This window comes from Mus caroli, unplaced genomic scaffold, assembly GCF_978045245.1.
Source record: "Mus caroli unplaced genomic scaffold, Mus_caroli_1 scaffold_15, whole genome shotgun sequence".
Classification (NCBI taxonomy): domain Eukaryota; kingdom Metazoa; phylum Chordata; class Mammalia; order Rodentia; family Muridae; genus Mus; species Mus caroli.
Genome location: NW_028227270.1, coordinates 71,384,386 through 71,398,891, shown reverse-complemented (window position 1 = coordinate 71,398,891; position 14,506 = coordinate 71,384,386). Strand labels below are relative to the sequence as shown.

Here is a 14,506-nt window from a genome sequence, read left to right as displayed (position 1 = left end):
GTCACCCGGGCCACAGGAAAGGGAAGTCCACGTAGGGTCCCAAGGCCCACAGGAAGAGATGGGGAGAGGGCTCATTTCCCTTCTCCACCTCCTGAGCCCTCCTTTCACCTGGGCTGGTGTAGCTACTCCTCAGGCTGCAGGGGCCTGCAGTAGGAGGGATGTAGCATCCTCCTTAGGAATGGTAGTTGGGTGAGATGTGAGTGCAACCTTGGAGTAACCCTGGGAGCACCGTGTGTGCCCCTTGAGGTGGGAGTGGGTGACATCTTTTCTCAGTTACCGCTGGAGACCTAGCCAGATCCTCCTCCTCACTTAAGAGTAACCGTGTCAGGTTTTCAACCTTTAAAAGTAATGATTTTCCCTACCCTGTGTTCATCAATCAGAGAGGAGCTGATTGACAAGAAAACTGAGAACGCCGTGTCGAGGATGCAGTCTGTGATTGAGCTTGGAAGAGTGATACGAGACCGGAAAACTATTCCAATAAAGGTGCGAAATTGTGTTCTTATATGGAATTGACCCAGACCTGTGTCTTGGGGAATTTTAGCTTAGACTTTGCAGCAATAGTATAATTCTTTGTCCTTTTCTGTGGTAAGGTATGAATGGCTTGGAGCTAGTTAAGCTAAATATTAACCAGACAGATGAGCATTCAACATTTTGCTGTTTGGGGAAACTGACCCTTGGTTCATTTCCACTCCCTTCCCTCTAGTATCCTTTGAAGGAAATTGTGGTCATCCACCAAGACCCAGAAGCTCTAGAGGATATCAGGTCCTTGGAGAAGTATATCATTGAGGTAAGTCAGGCTCAGCCCAGTCAGGATTTTCTGTTTCCTAGAAAATTATTCTTTGGTAAATTGCTACGTGCATAACCATCCATGAAATTGTTTTAAAAAAAAACAAAAAAAAAAACATAAAAAGCCGGGCGTGGTGGTGCACACCTTTAATCCCAGCACTCGGGAGGCAGAGGCAGGCGGATTTCTGAGTTCAAGGCCAGCCTGGTCTACAGAGTGAGTTCCAGGACAGCCAGGGCTACACAGAGAAACCCTGTCTCGAAAAACCAAAAAAAAAAAAAAAAAAAAAAGGGTTTCTTTAGTCTCATCTACTTCTCCTCCTCAGAGTAAAATTTTATAATTAACAAGAAAGTTTTGCTTCTTCAAATGATGAACTATAGCTCTTTGGAGTTTGTGAATGCACTAGGTGTGGTGTGTCTGATAAAAGGTGGGCCAATGTACATCCTCCCAATCCTGCCTGTGGATTTGCCTTCTTTAGACATTTCATAAAGAACAGTTTGTCATCTACTGTGTGTGGCTTATGTTGCTTAGCGTCATGTTTGTACAGTTCATTCACATAATTCATTTATGTTGCTAAACACTCCAGTGTGTGTATAAACCATGCTTTATTTTTACCTAGTCACACCTGCTTTGTTCTCTGTGTGGTGCTGGGGATCCAAACCAGGGCCTTGCACATGCCAGGCAAGCGTTATGTGCCTTGAGCACATCACAGCCCCACCCATTCAGCAGTTGACTGGCATTTGGGTTTTATCTGCTCTTTGCCTCCTGTAAATAGCGCTGTTGTGGATGTTCGTCTACATGTCCCATGTGATACAGATTTCTGTGCCTCACAGTTTCGCTTTTCCTTTGATACTCGCTGTAGGAATTAAATGTTAGAAAAGTCACGCTGTCTACTGATAAAAACAAGTATGGTATCCGACTAAGGGCTGAACCAGATCACATGGTCCTTGGGAAGCGTCTGAAGGGGGCCTTCAAAACGGTGATGATGGCCATAAAGCGGCTGAGCAATGAAGAGCTGGAGCAGTTTCAGAAGAGCGGTGGGTGTCCGCCTCCGCGTCCTCGCCACTTCATCTTTAAGCGATGTTTTCATCCCTTCCTTCATCCTGTTCATAAGAACACAGCTGTAAATACCAGTGACTTTCCTAGACAGGTGCCCGGTATCCCACCTTGCTATTGCAGCCTCGGGGTGCTGGTGTCCTGTTATAATCTGCCTGATTTCCCTCCAGTTCTATATACTTCTAGAGTCAGCCTTAACGCAGTGGCTACAGTGGGCTTTCCTAAAGGACGTCACCCATCAACAGCTCTCCACACTTCCTCCTGCTTGCCCGGGGCAGACACACAGTACCCAGCACCTCACACTGCCCCCTCATTTCACTTGCACCAACCCTTGGTAGGCAGCAGAATGCCAGGGTCATCAAGGGAGGGCACAGTACGCTGACAGTCTGCCTTTCCCACAGGGAGCATTGTTGTGGAAGGCCATGAACTGCATGAGGAAGACATTCGCCTCATGTACACCTTTGACCAGGCCACGGGAGGGACCGCACAGTTTGAAGCACACTCTGATGCTCAGGTATTTTTGTGTTCCCTTAAAGTTGATTCTGCCTTGGTTGGTTGGTTGGTTGGTTGGTTGATGTTGTTGAGACAAGGTCATGTACCTCCTCTGGCCTTGGACTCACTGTGTAGCTGAGAATGTCCTGGAACTCCTCCCTCCACCTCTGGGGAGTACGGGGATTCCAGGCTTGTGACGTCATCTCCAGCCTCCTAGAATATTTTTCACCAGCAGACTAGAACGTGGGTGGGCACATATTTTAACCTGCCTCGCATCGGTCCGTTCCCTGTTGAGCTGCTCTCTTGATCTTCTGTGTGGATCCTGACCCTTTGAATTTGTTTATCAGATGCTTGTTGTTGTTGTTGTTTTTTTTTTTTTTTTTTTTTTTTTGGTTTTTCGAGACAGGGTTTCTCTGTGTAGCCCTGGCTGTCCTGGAACTCACTCTGTAGACCAGGCTGGCCTCGAACTCAGAAATCCGCCTGCCTCTGCCTCCCAAGTGCTGGGATTAAAGGCGTGTGCCACCACGCCCGGCTGTTTATCAGATGCTTAATTAAGTGAGCATTTTGTGATTTGTTCTAGTGGATTATTATCTTAGTTACTGGGTTGCACAAAAATTAACCCTAGAAAATACATGGAAGGTCGTGAGCCTCCATGGGGGTCCTAGAAACTCAGCCTGAGTCTTGCAAGATCACCGTGTGCTGAGCCATCTCTGCAGCCAGAACGACTTTTTTAAAGGTCCTTGTCTTTTTTTGGGTATGAGGGTGCAGGTGCCACAGCATGTGTGTGCGTGCGAGCGTGTGTGTGTGCGTGCGAGCGTGTGTGTGTGTGTGTGTGTGTGTGTGTGTGTGTGTGTGTGTGTAGGTCAGAGGACAAAAGTTTTCCCCTTCCACCATGTCAGTTCCAGGGATCAATCTCTAGGCCGCCTGTCTCTGTCCCACCTGCCAGCCCTAGCTGCAGTTCACCGAGGGAGTTAGAAGGACCCGATATTACTCCATTGCCATGCACTCTGTTCTTTCTGCAGGCTCTAGTTCTCTTAGATGTCACACCTGACCAGTCAATGATGGATGAGGGCATGGCTCGGGAAGTCATCAATCGTATCCAGAAGCTTCGCAAGAAGGTCAGTCGGTTTCTTCAGGGCCATGCTGTGGCTTTGGGTTTGTACTGGATTTATTTAGAACGTTGGGGAAGAGAGACGAGGCAGGCAATATAAACCATAGTTATCAGTTGGTGGTAATGATTCATTAATCCGTGGTCCCTCTGATTATACTCCGCAGGGAAGTCAGGCCCTTCCCTCCTTCTCTACCCACTCCCTGGCCTGGTATCGCTCACTTTCTCTGACCAAGGGCTTTAGCCTATCCATCCTTCTTCCATTCCCTTGGGCTTCCACAAGGCTTCTACAGTATTATCTTCCAGAAAGATCACTCTCTGCTGCTACAGAGGGTAACCAGAGATGATAAAGTGTGTCCAAGTAAGACCGAAGTCAGTTTTGAGGGCTCCTAGCTGAGGAGAGAGATCGCTGGATCTGTATAGACTGAGGTGATATTCCTTGTTAGGACAGATGAACAAGGTGCATGCAGCCTTGACCTGCAGGAAAAGGCATCACTGAGTCTCCTAGGTCTGTCAGAGTCAGAGAGCTTACTCCTAAGGACCGTTGTGAACTGGAGAGCAGCATGGGTGCTCCTCCCGAAACCGAGCCTCAGAGCACATGCTTCACGTCTGAGGAGGGCACTGCAGCAGGCGGCAGGCACTTTTGTCCTGGTTCAGGGCTCTGCAGTTAGCTTTGCTAAGCATTTATCTCAGCACTCACAGGGTTCCGACTGCACTAGGAAGACATTCTGCCTGCTACCCCATAGGGAGAAGTGGGTAAAAGAACATAGAAGAGTGGATGCCAGTCTCACACGTGTCCTTAGGAGAATGACAGCTGAGCACACACTTGCTCTCATTCAGCAGGACCTTTGGCTTGGTGAGCAAATGCACTTCTCTTCTAAGTTTTTTTGTCTCCTATTTTAGTGCAATCTGGTTCCAACGGATGAAATAACAGTTTACTATAATGCAAAATCTGAAGGAAGATACTTGAATAATGTCATTGAAAGCCACACTGACTTCATATTTGCCACTATCAAAGCTCCCTTGAAGCCATATCCAGTTCCAACATCAGATAATATCCTTATTCAAGAGCAAACACAGGTGAGTTCTGAGTTGTGTGGATATACTGATGTCCTATACTGGATTTTGCTTTACATTCATATAGTTAACTCTTTTTTTTGTTTGTTTTTTGTTTTTTTCGAGACAGGGTTTCTCTGTAGCCCTGGCTGTCCTGGAACTCACTTTGTAGACCAGGCTGGCCTTGAACTCAGAAATCCACCTGCCTCTGCCTCCCAAGTGCTGGGATTAAAGGTGTGTGCTACCATGCCCGGCTCATATAGTTAACTCTTAGTTAATTCCAGCCACTGTCTTATTTTTGTCTGATATAATATTCTGACAAAAATAATTTCCAGTTCAAGTAGAGGTCTATTACAGAGGGAAAGGGCAGGAGTTTGAGGCAGCTGGTTGCATTATATCCACAGCCAGGACAGGAGAGCGCTGGCCAAGTGGTCTCAGGTAGCTTTCCACTCTGTGTAGCACAGAAACCAGGAGTGCTGCTGCTGTCTCTAGGGTGAGGCCTCCCACAATGAACCCTTCAAGATAGTCTCTCAGTGTGCCTAGAGGTGACCCCAGATCCTATCAGCATGAAGCCTGCAGCAGAGATGAGTGTGGACTGAAACACTCTTCTGCAAGTCCTTTGGTAGGCTCCCGGAGGAGCAGCAGGAGCAGGAGGAGGAGCAGCAGCAGGAGGAGGAGGAGCAGGAGGAGGAGGAGCAGCAGGAGGAGGAGGAGCAGGAGGAGGCGGGGGGCGGGGCAGGGAGGAAGGAAGGCAGGAGAAGCTTCCTCGTGGCAGTTCTCCCACGGAAGGCAGCCAGGGTGGGGAAAGGCTGTGCCGATCCACTTTGTCTAAATGAGAAGGGAAGATGCTTTGGATTCTGATAATTTTCATTAAAAATAAGTGACAATTGACATAATTATTTAGCTTGTTGATAGTGTGTTGCATAGTTGGTAGAATTTTCTGTTACGGACAGTACTTTTTAAAAATACAAAGAACTATTTACCCTTTTGAGATTAATATAATTTCTTCATTTCTCCCTCCTTTTCCTCCTTCTAAACCCTCCTATATACCCATCCACCCCTGCTCTCTTTCAAATTCATGGCCTCTTTACACATAGTACTTTTAAATGTTGCTATGAAAATTTGACATCAAGATATAAAAGATACTAGCCCATAATTCAAAAATACATCCTTTATTCTATCATTTTTCTCCTTATTCTTAATAGCAGGATAGGTAAGGGAGGGCTAAAAGTGCCCGTTGTCTTCTCAGGTGACAAAGTCACATTATTGTTTCATTCTCTGTCTTACATATTGCTTACTTTGCATGTATCGTGTAACTAGAGTGCAGTATCTGAGAGAGCTGGCGAGGAGGTTGAGTTTGTACCTGCAGCGCTTGCCTGAGCGGTCGGTGGTTGTGTGTGCCTTGCTGTGGGGCCCAGTACAAACCACACCATTGCTCATCATGCTCTCTCCACTCAGTTAAAGGGGTCCGAGTTGGAAATCACGCTCACCAAAGGATCGTGTGTGCCTGGCCCTGCTTGTGCTTATGTGAACCTCAACATTTGTGCAAATGGCACTGAGCAAGGTAAGTGCAGGTGAACTGTGCTGTGCGTGGCTTAGTTTAGTTTCTTATGTGCTCTGTGGCTTAGTGTTGAGCTTACCATCCTCTTGCCTCTGGCTGAGAGTTGGGATTACAAGTGTCTCCCACTACTGTCTCCCCTTTTTAGTTAATTCTGTAACAATCTTTAAAGCAGTCTTAAGAGAATTGGTAAAATTAGATAACTTTCCTCTTGTCACCCAAGTGAGTCCTTTACATAGTGGTTAATGAACTTACTGCATTTGCATGTTAGAGTCAACATTGCTTTTCCGTGTTTGTCCTGCTGAAACCACCTAACACCCTGAGTAGTCTGCAAAAGCAAACATCTCAGTAGAGGGAAGAGTAGTCCGTGGGAGCCCTGAGGCTCAGTGATAGCAGTGGGCGGTTCCTCTGATCTGGACTTACTTCACTTAACCGGTTGAGAAATGCCTCCACACAGTCCTCCTCCTCCTGGAGACTACATGGGGACAGGAGCAACTTAGCAAGGTAGAGTCACTAGACAGTAATTGTTCTCTTCCACCCAAAGCCAGCAGGAAAGAAAACGTAGCAACTATTCCTCCACCAATACCCACAACAAGGCCAAAACAGTGAAGCTAGGCTCGGGGGGTTCAGGCCCTCAGTTGCCGTAGAGGAGCACAGACCGTGTCTCATTAGGACTTGAGGGTTCAAGCCCCTCTGTCCACTAATGTCGAGGAGAGTGTGACAAAGCAGGTGACCCACTCATGACTGCATGGCAGTGATGAGGTCAGATACCACGTGAGTGTCAACTTCAAACCCATTTTGAACAATAAAATGGTGTTGTGTTTCTGATCAGAGAGGTATTGGTGGAAGCCCAACAGAGAGTAAGAACTCCTTCTGTAGTATCCCTGGCCAGAAGTCCTGATCTTGATGTCATGCAGGCTGATAAAGAACTCTGTCCTAGCCGTTCCCTTCTGGGGATAACTACATAGTGCCACCCTTTCCCTGTCAGTGTGACATCAGAGTCAGCTAAAATAGGTAATGGTGACACCTAACACATCTGTTCCCGGTAAGTGATTCAAAGTGCAAAATAAGGGTTGTAAATATAAAAGTTTGTGCCTTGCAAAGGATGAGGGCAGATGGCTTGGTAGTTTTACTTCTTGGCCCACGGGGGTTTGCCAAGGCCCCTGTAAGCGGGAAAGTGGTATTTGGTTGTGTAAGGGTTGGAAACCCCTTTACGGCACTTGACTTCCAAACTTAACATTTTCTCTTAAGTTTTACTTCACTAAGTAAGCTCTTATTTCTGTGGCCTTCCAGGTGGAGTGTTGCTCCTGGAGAATCCGAGAGGTGATAATCAGCTGAACCTGGTGAAGCTGAAGACTGTTGTTACCAGCGTATTTGGTGTTAAAAATGCAAAGCTGTCAGTCTTCCACGGTGAAACAGGTATGTGGAGAGCTAGGGGACATCTTGTCATTTACTTGAGGTGGCTTCGTGGTCTTCATTTGGTGTCCACTGTTTGGCAGAGCCGTGGTCTTTTCCTGACTCTGAGGCAACTGGCTCTTTAGCAGTGTCTGCCTGCTGTGTCTCTCCTGTGCCCTCATCCTCCCATTCCCTGTTAGCCATGAGACAGATCAGGACTCAGCCCTCCCTGCTGTGCTGTGAGGTTATCAGACAGTTCCTGAGCCTTACTGAGTCCAGACCTGGGATCCACTTTTAAAGAATTACAACCTGGGTCTGGGAGGTGGCTCAGGACGTAAAGCTCTTATGTGATGAATAGCGTTTGGATTCCCAGCATCCACCTATAAAGCTGCATTAGTGGCACGGCACATACGAGATCCCAGGCTCTCCCGTGAGGCGGTAGGATCCAGGGTGCTTCACAGGCCATTAGCCCAACCAATGAGAATGGGGCAAGGCCAGTAAGGAGGCTCAGCAGGTAACAGTTAAAAATAAAAGAAGTGGAAAGCAATTGAGAGAGACACCTAATGTCAGCCTCTGAGTGCCACACGCGCACACACACAGCTCATACCTTCACACAAGCTCAGACACTAAATTGAATTAAAACATGTTTGCTGACTTGTTTTAAATCATTTTTTAAATAGTTTTTCATGGTAAATTTTGGGATTATCATAAGAGAAGATGACAATTTATTTTTTATTTTTTTAAGATTTATTTATTATATATGTAAGTACACTGTAGCTGTCTTCAGACACTCCAGAAGAGGAGGTCAGATCTCATTACGGATGGTTGTGAGCCACCATGTGGTTGCTGGGAATTGAACTCAGGACCTCTGGGAGAGCAGTCAGTGCTCTTAACCTCTGAGCCATCTCTCCAGCCCCGAGGATGACAATTTTTAGAGGAGCCATAGTATATACTGAAAGAGGAAAAACAATTTCCATTGAATTTTAAGTTACAGGTGTTGGGGTTTAACCAGTGGTACAGCACTTACCCAGCACGCACAAGGCCATGGGATCAGTCCCCAGCACCCCTCCCCAAACACACAGATACACAAAAGCTAAATGATGAATATTTTACTATTTATTTTTGCATCATGCAAATTACCTGGTGGTCTAGATTTTCCCCCCAAGACAGGGTTTCTCTATGTAGGCCTATCTGTTTTGGAATGCTCTCTCCGTCTCTGTCTCTGTCTCTGTCTCTCTCTTTCCCTCTTTCTCTCTCTCTCTCTCTCTTGACCAGGTAGACCTGGAACACCTGCCTCAGCCTTTAATGAATTTAATCTGCTGTCTCTGCAGAACTGGAGGTAGAGGTGTGCTTAGCATGCAGAAAGCCCTGGGTTCAAGCTCATCTACCAAAAAAGCCAGTTTCCTACTCTTTTTTTTTTTTTTTTTTTTTGGTTTTTCGAGACAGGGTTTCTCTTTATAGCCCTGGCTGTACCTGGAACTCACTTTGTAGACCAGGCTGGCCTCGAACTCAGAAATCCGCCTGCCTCTGCCTCCCGAGTGCTGGGATTAAAGGCGTGCGCCACCACGCCCGGCCAGTTTCCTACTCTTTACTCTTTGGTCTCATTAAAGCCTGGCTTGGTAGGAGAAGCAGTGTTCTTTGGTAAATTGAATGGAAAGCACCACTGAGGATGGATAATAGTGGCATTGGAAGTGAACACCAGGAAAATAGGAAAAAGCAGGTGACTTCAGAATTGCTTCTTTCAGAAATACAGAACCAAACTGACTTGCTGAGCCTCAGTGGGAGGACGCTGTGTGTGACTGCAGGAGCATCCCCGTCTCCCATCAGCAGCCCCAGCACCCTGCTGTGTCAGTACATCAACCTGCAGCTCCTGAACGCAGAGCCACAAGGTGAGCGCATCCTCTGCACTCTTCTCTTGGAGCGCTGGGCATCAGGCTCCTCCCAGGCTCAACTCCCTGACCTAGCCTTCACATCTTCAAGTCAGCTTCAACACACAGACACCAGCCAGGCATGGTGTCGCAAGCTCACCTGCAATCCCAGCACTCGGTGACAGAGGCCAGCCTGGGCTGTGAAGTGAGACCTCACCTCTCCATGTTAAAGAACAAACCATTGACTCCCGTGCTGCCTCAGGGCGTACACTTGTTTTTTTTCGTTGTTTTGGTTTTTTGGTATGTTTATAGAAAGACCACCATCATTTTGACAATCAGAAAACAGAAATACCCTCGAAGGTGGAAATTACACCTACGTGAAATGGCATGCCTGAACTATTGATTAGGCAGAGTGAACTTATGTTTGTTTCTTAGACTCTGTCCTGAAAAGTTGGACACCTCCAGGCTCGACCCACAGGCACCATTGCTGCCTTTCTTTCCCCACATTTCAGGGTCCTCCTTGTGCACATTCCTACTGGAATCCTTGTCTCTTCACCTGAGTGTGCACTGAAGATCGATCCCCCGACAGCTGGCTGCCATGTGTCAGTTTCTCTCCGTCCCCCTCTTCCTCACCTCTATGAACTGTTTTAAGATTACCTCTGTACATCCTGTGCCTCCAGCTTAAGCTCCTGCGCCCACTTCACAACCTTCCTCATTGCCGTTTGGTGCTGTCTACAGTTGCTGCTGGTGTTGGAACGTGAGTTCTTGGGAATAACCCACTTTCTTCTTCTTTCCCTAGAGTGTTTAACAGGAACTGTGGGCACCCTCCTGCTTGAAAACCCACTCGGACAGAACGGCCTCACCCACCAAGGGCTTGTGCATGAGGCAGCCAAGGTGTTCGGACTGAGGAGCAGGAGGCTAAGGCTGTTCCTGAATGAGACTCAAACACAAGGTGAGGCGGCCATGACTGTCTCTGAAAGGTGTCGGTGGTGCCAGTAGCTGGGAAAAAGAAGTTTTGAGTCTTTGTCTTGTTTTGTTCGTTTTTGCAGTTTCTTCAGAAGTTAACCATAATGTAGTTAAAAATAACAGTAACCTAACAGAGAAGTGTCGCTGAGTGTAGAGCGCCTGCCTAGCAAATTAGAGTGGGGATAAGGTTTCACTTCTTTAGAAATAACCTGACCATTTAAACTTCTAGGTAAAGTACTATATTTAATGATTTTAAATTTAAAAGCAGTCTCTTCAAGAATCAACTCTGATTAGAAACGTTTAGCTGATAGTCCAGCCGATCCCATCCCTTTTCAGTCTAAGCATGCTGCATGCATCTCCCACAGAACACCCAAAGATCATGATCAAGAGTTGACATGTTTCTCAGTGCCTCTCTATTTCAGGGTGATCACTCTTTCTTACTTTTGTTTTGTGTAAGATGTTCTTTCAGATTTTGCTTCTTTCAGGGTTTCCCCTTGTCTCTGGTGCTCTGCAGTCTGACTATGCTATGCCTAAGTTTATTATATGTATGATGCGGGCATGGGGGGCAGTGTCTGTGTGCTGCCATCACCACTTCTGATGCCAACATAACCTCAGGCATTTCCTCAAACCATCCTCATATTCACAGACTCACTAACAGGTACCATACTCACAAACTGGTTATTATACCAACCAGAGCTAACCAGAGGAAGAGCTGTGAAGGCAAAATGGGAGGTCACCAGGGATTCAAGTCATGCTTTCCTCATGGAGGAATGGCTGCTGTTACCTCCTCCCATCCCCGAGAGTGTAGTCACCTGGTATTACCACCCAGGGAAGCTTGGTGCAACTTGGGACCCAGAACTTTGTTGAGGATTAATATGTAGGCTCAATTAATTCAATGCCTGCATGGTTGGTCTGTGTCTCACAGGTTACCAACCAGTCCACACACTTCGCAGCTCCCTGCCCTCGGTCACCTCACTAACATAAGATAATATGTAATCAGAGCCATACTGTAAGCAACAAAGACAAACCTATCAGGACATGCCAAGAGTTTAAAGATTCCCCACTAGAAGCTAGGACAGAAGTCAAAGTGGCCTTAGAATGGGGCTCAAGATAGGCAGTTAACATTTTTTTATATGTTTACTCATATAGAATATTGACTTTTTGAAATTTTTCTCTCTTCTAGAAATTACAGAAGATATCCCAATGAAGACTTTGAATATGAAGACTGTATATGTTTCTGTCTTGCCAACAACTGCAGATGGCTAACAGCTATCAGTTTGCCTTCAGTCAGTCTGCCTTGAATCTACCCATCTCCTTACACACACACTCACACACTCTCTCTCTCTCTCTCTCTCTCTCTCTCTCACACACACACACACACACACACACACACACACACATGGGTTCAGTGAAGTTATCTCCTTGGGCACTTGTCAAATATGCTGCTTTGAACCCGCGATTCTAATGGGATTGACTGACTGGAGACCTCACATCATGTTCACATTTAACCTTAAACACCTATGCAGTCATGTTGGGGGAGTGTCCCAATGTTACCTCAGCACCACGGAGCTTATTTCTATACTGGAGTTCTTCAGTATAGAAAGTGGAAGTGGTTTAAATGGCATAGTACATATACATATATATATGGCCTTGTAAAACTGATTTGAGACCTTGTGAAGAAATGGATATGTTATATATTTCTGCTACCTGGATTTTCCTGGGTAATTTGATGAAATATTTTACGTTTGATTAAATCAAAACCGTAAACACTCTCTTAGATACTGTGTTGGAAGTAGTTATTCTCCCATAGTTTAATGAAACTTGAAATCTGTAATCTTTGAAAGACCAAATTTAACCACGTCTACATATTAAGACATCGAATGAACATCGAATATTACCTCTTCCCAAAATTCTGGGTCCTCAAAGAAGCTGCCGAGACAAAATGAGATGGTTGTCCACATTGTTACTGCAGGAGACATAAGTAATGGGCAATGGGTGTCAGCAGGAACAGATGTCACAGACTCCACACTCCCATAGTCGGACAGGGAGAAAGGATCTGGAAAAGCCTGGGGTGCCGAGGAGCGTGGATCACAGCAGAGACAAGGAAGGAAGCGGGAACACTGGGCGTCTAGTGCTCAAAGGCTCCACTGTACAGAGCTGGGTCTTCATGCCAGCTCGCTCAGGCCTTAGGGCTCATTTATAGCATGGACGTTTTTGTTTAACCTTATTTTAAGGATGCTCTGTTGATGGAGTTCTTGTAAGTGTATGCCTTGCATGTCTGAGAAGCATCTGAAATCTCCGCCCAGGGGTGTGTTTTGGTATTAAATGAGCCTCTGGACTAGGACAGCGGAGGGATTTAGTTTGCTTCTGGGGGTTTCCAGCCATCTTCTTTGGCAGTAGGTTTCTGATCGTTTTGTAACATTTGTGGGAGGCTTTCTTGCTTTCCTAACTCACAACTCTACAACAGTCATTGCAAGCACAAAGTTATCAGGCAAAGATTTTATTTATTTTATCATGTCAGTTTGAAGGACAACCTGGTTTAGTGTCCCTGCCTTTAATAGTCAGTGTCTGGGAACAGCTTGAGGTTTATGGCCTTGGCACAGATGCCTCAGTGTATGTTACGGTGTGGTAGCTGAATGCTAGCAGCCAACTCATCAGACTCTTCAAAATGGATTCTTTGGAAAAGCCATCTGAATGATGCAGGCCCACAGCCATCAAAACACTCACCGCAAACCCCCAAATTGGAGGAGATGGGAAACAACAGCTAAAATAGGGGAGAACTGGAAAACATGGATGGGTGGGTGACTGAAGTGGTAGACCTGGAAAAGCTCAATTGTAAAAGCAACGAAAACCTAAGAAATGTACAGCTCAGAATCCTCAGCACCAGCCAAAAGACTCTGGGAGAACTAGTGAGTGGAGAGAACTGGAAGGTTTCGCCTTCATGGTTTTAGACACGGGCTCCTTGTATGGCTGTGGCTCGTCTGGAGCTGCCTGCCTTGCAGCTCTCTATCACCAGTTGGCTTTTGGAGGTTCCTCCTCTAGAGAAGGCAAGTTTGGGTGTCTTTACTAACTGATTGTGTTATCTGTCATCTGGAGCCAGAATACATTCCTGGCACTGAGGCGTGACAGTATACGGAACATCGGCAGCCAGGAGCCACCACCTAAATAACGGACACAACCAACTGCTGGTATGATTAATCTCAGTCTAGGTCAGCTGGTACTACATGACCCCCAAAACTCCACATTAAGATTTTTCTGGGGCTGGAGAAATGGCTCAGCAGTTAAGAAAAAGATCTTTCTGATGTGGTTCCCCACCTACAGACACAAGACTACAAATTGGGTCAAGCCCAGCCATAAATCACATTAAAATTACATAGTATGGCCAGGTGAGCAAACATTCCTAACTAGTATAATGTGTCCAAGGACACATTTCCCCTTTAAACTGGAAAGTACCATCCACTAACCCAGAGAACAAAAACATCTACACCAGAGGTTACCTTTAAAATCTCACTCTAGGCCAGCTAGGTATATGGCTGATAGATTACCTAACTTTGATCCCTGGAACCAACATGGTGGAAGAGAAACTGACCCCTGTAAGCTGCCGATGAATATCATATGTACATTGCTACAAATACACAAGAAGTCTGTGTGTTTAATTAAGGCTTGCTCTGAGAATCCTACAATTTTGGGTCAAAGTTCCAAGCGCCATCGGCACTGAATAGGAAATGCCAGTACAGAGAAGCGGACAAGAATATCTTGTGGTGTGTGGAGGCATATTTCTTTAATCCCTGCACTCAGAGACAGACAAGTTTATAAATTCAAGGTCGTTAAGAGGTACTATCTCCCTGGGGAGCAGAAAACCAAAGCAACTTGAGACAGACAGGGCAGTCTTTGGAATTTCTGCCTTAACTCTTCCCTACACTAAGTAAATCACGGCTTCCCTCTGTCTAGACCAAAGAGCCACTACAGCATGCTCTGGTGAAAAGCTACTGAAGGAGAAAACAGTACCTTACAAAGCCTGGACTCGGTACAGGTACAGCTGGACCAAACCTCTCCTAAGTCCAAGGCCTAATGCTGTCTTGACAGATAGGATCTCAACATAAGCATCCCAAGGGATGGGACACAAACTTAGTCCATATCATCTCAAAGTAGCTTTATGGTTTCCCAGAGGGAATTTACCTGTACCTTGTCAAAAGAAATATAAAACAAACAAAAAATAAAAA

General features: G+C 46.1%; 1 protein-coding gene across 6 annotated transcripts in view; it reads left to right on the top strand.

Moving 5' to 3' along the window:
- Positions 1-11,669, top strand: part of Iars1 (isoleucyl-tRNA synthetase 1) — a 47,427-nt gene extending 35,758 nt beyond the window's left edge. For all 6 annotated transcript variants that reach the window (XM_021180375.3, XM_021180376.3, XM_029468407.2 and 3 more), the window contains 11 exons: positions 381-483; positions 704-787; positions 1,647-1,821; positions 2,242-2,354; positions 3,355-3,450; positions 4,344-4,520; positions 5,955-6,060; positions 7,348-7,473; positions 9,195-9,338; positions 10,117-10,269; positions 11,467-11,669. In XM_021180375.3, the coding sequence (XP_021036034.1) occupies positions 381-483; positions 704-787; positions 1,647-1,821; positions 2,242-2,354; positions 3,355-3,450; positions 4,344-4,520; positions 5,955-6,060; positions 7,348-7,473; positions 9,195-9,338; positions 10,117-10,269; positions 11,467-11,549 (1,360 nt within the window). In that variant the 3' untranslated portion in view covers positions 11,550-11,669. The remainder of the gene's footprint in view (positions 1-380; positions 484-703; positions 788-1,646; positions 1,822-2,241; positions 2,355-3,354; positions 3,451-4,343; positions 4,521-5,954; positions 6,061-7,347; positions 7,474-9,194; positions 9,339-10,116; positions 10,270-11,466) is intronic.
- Positions 11,670-14,506: the final 2,837 nt, after the last annotated feature.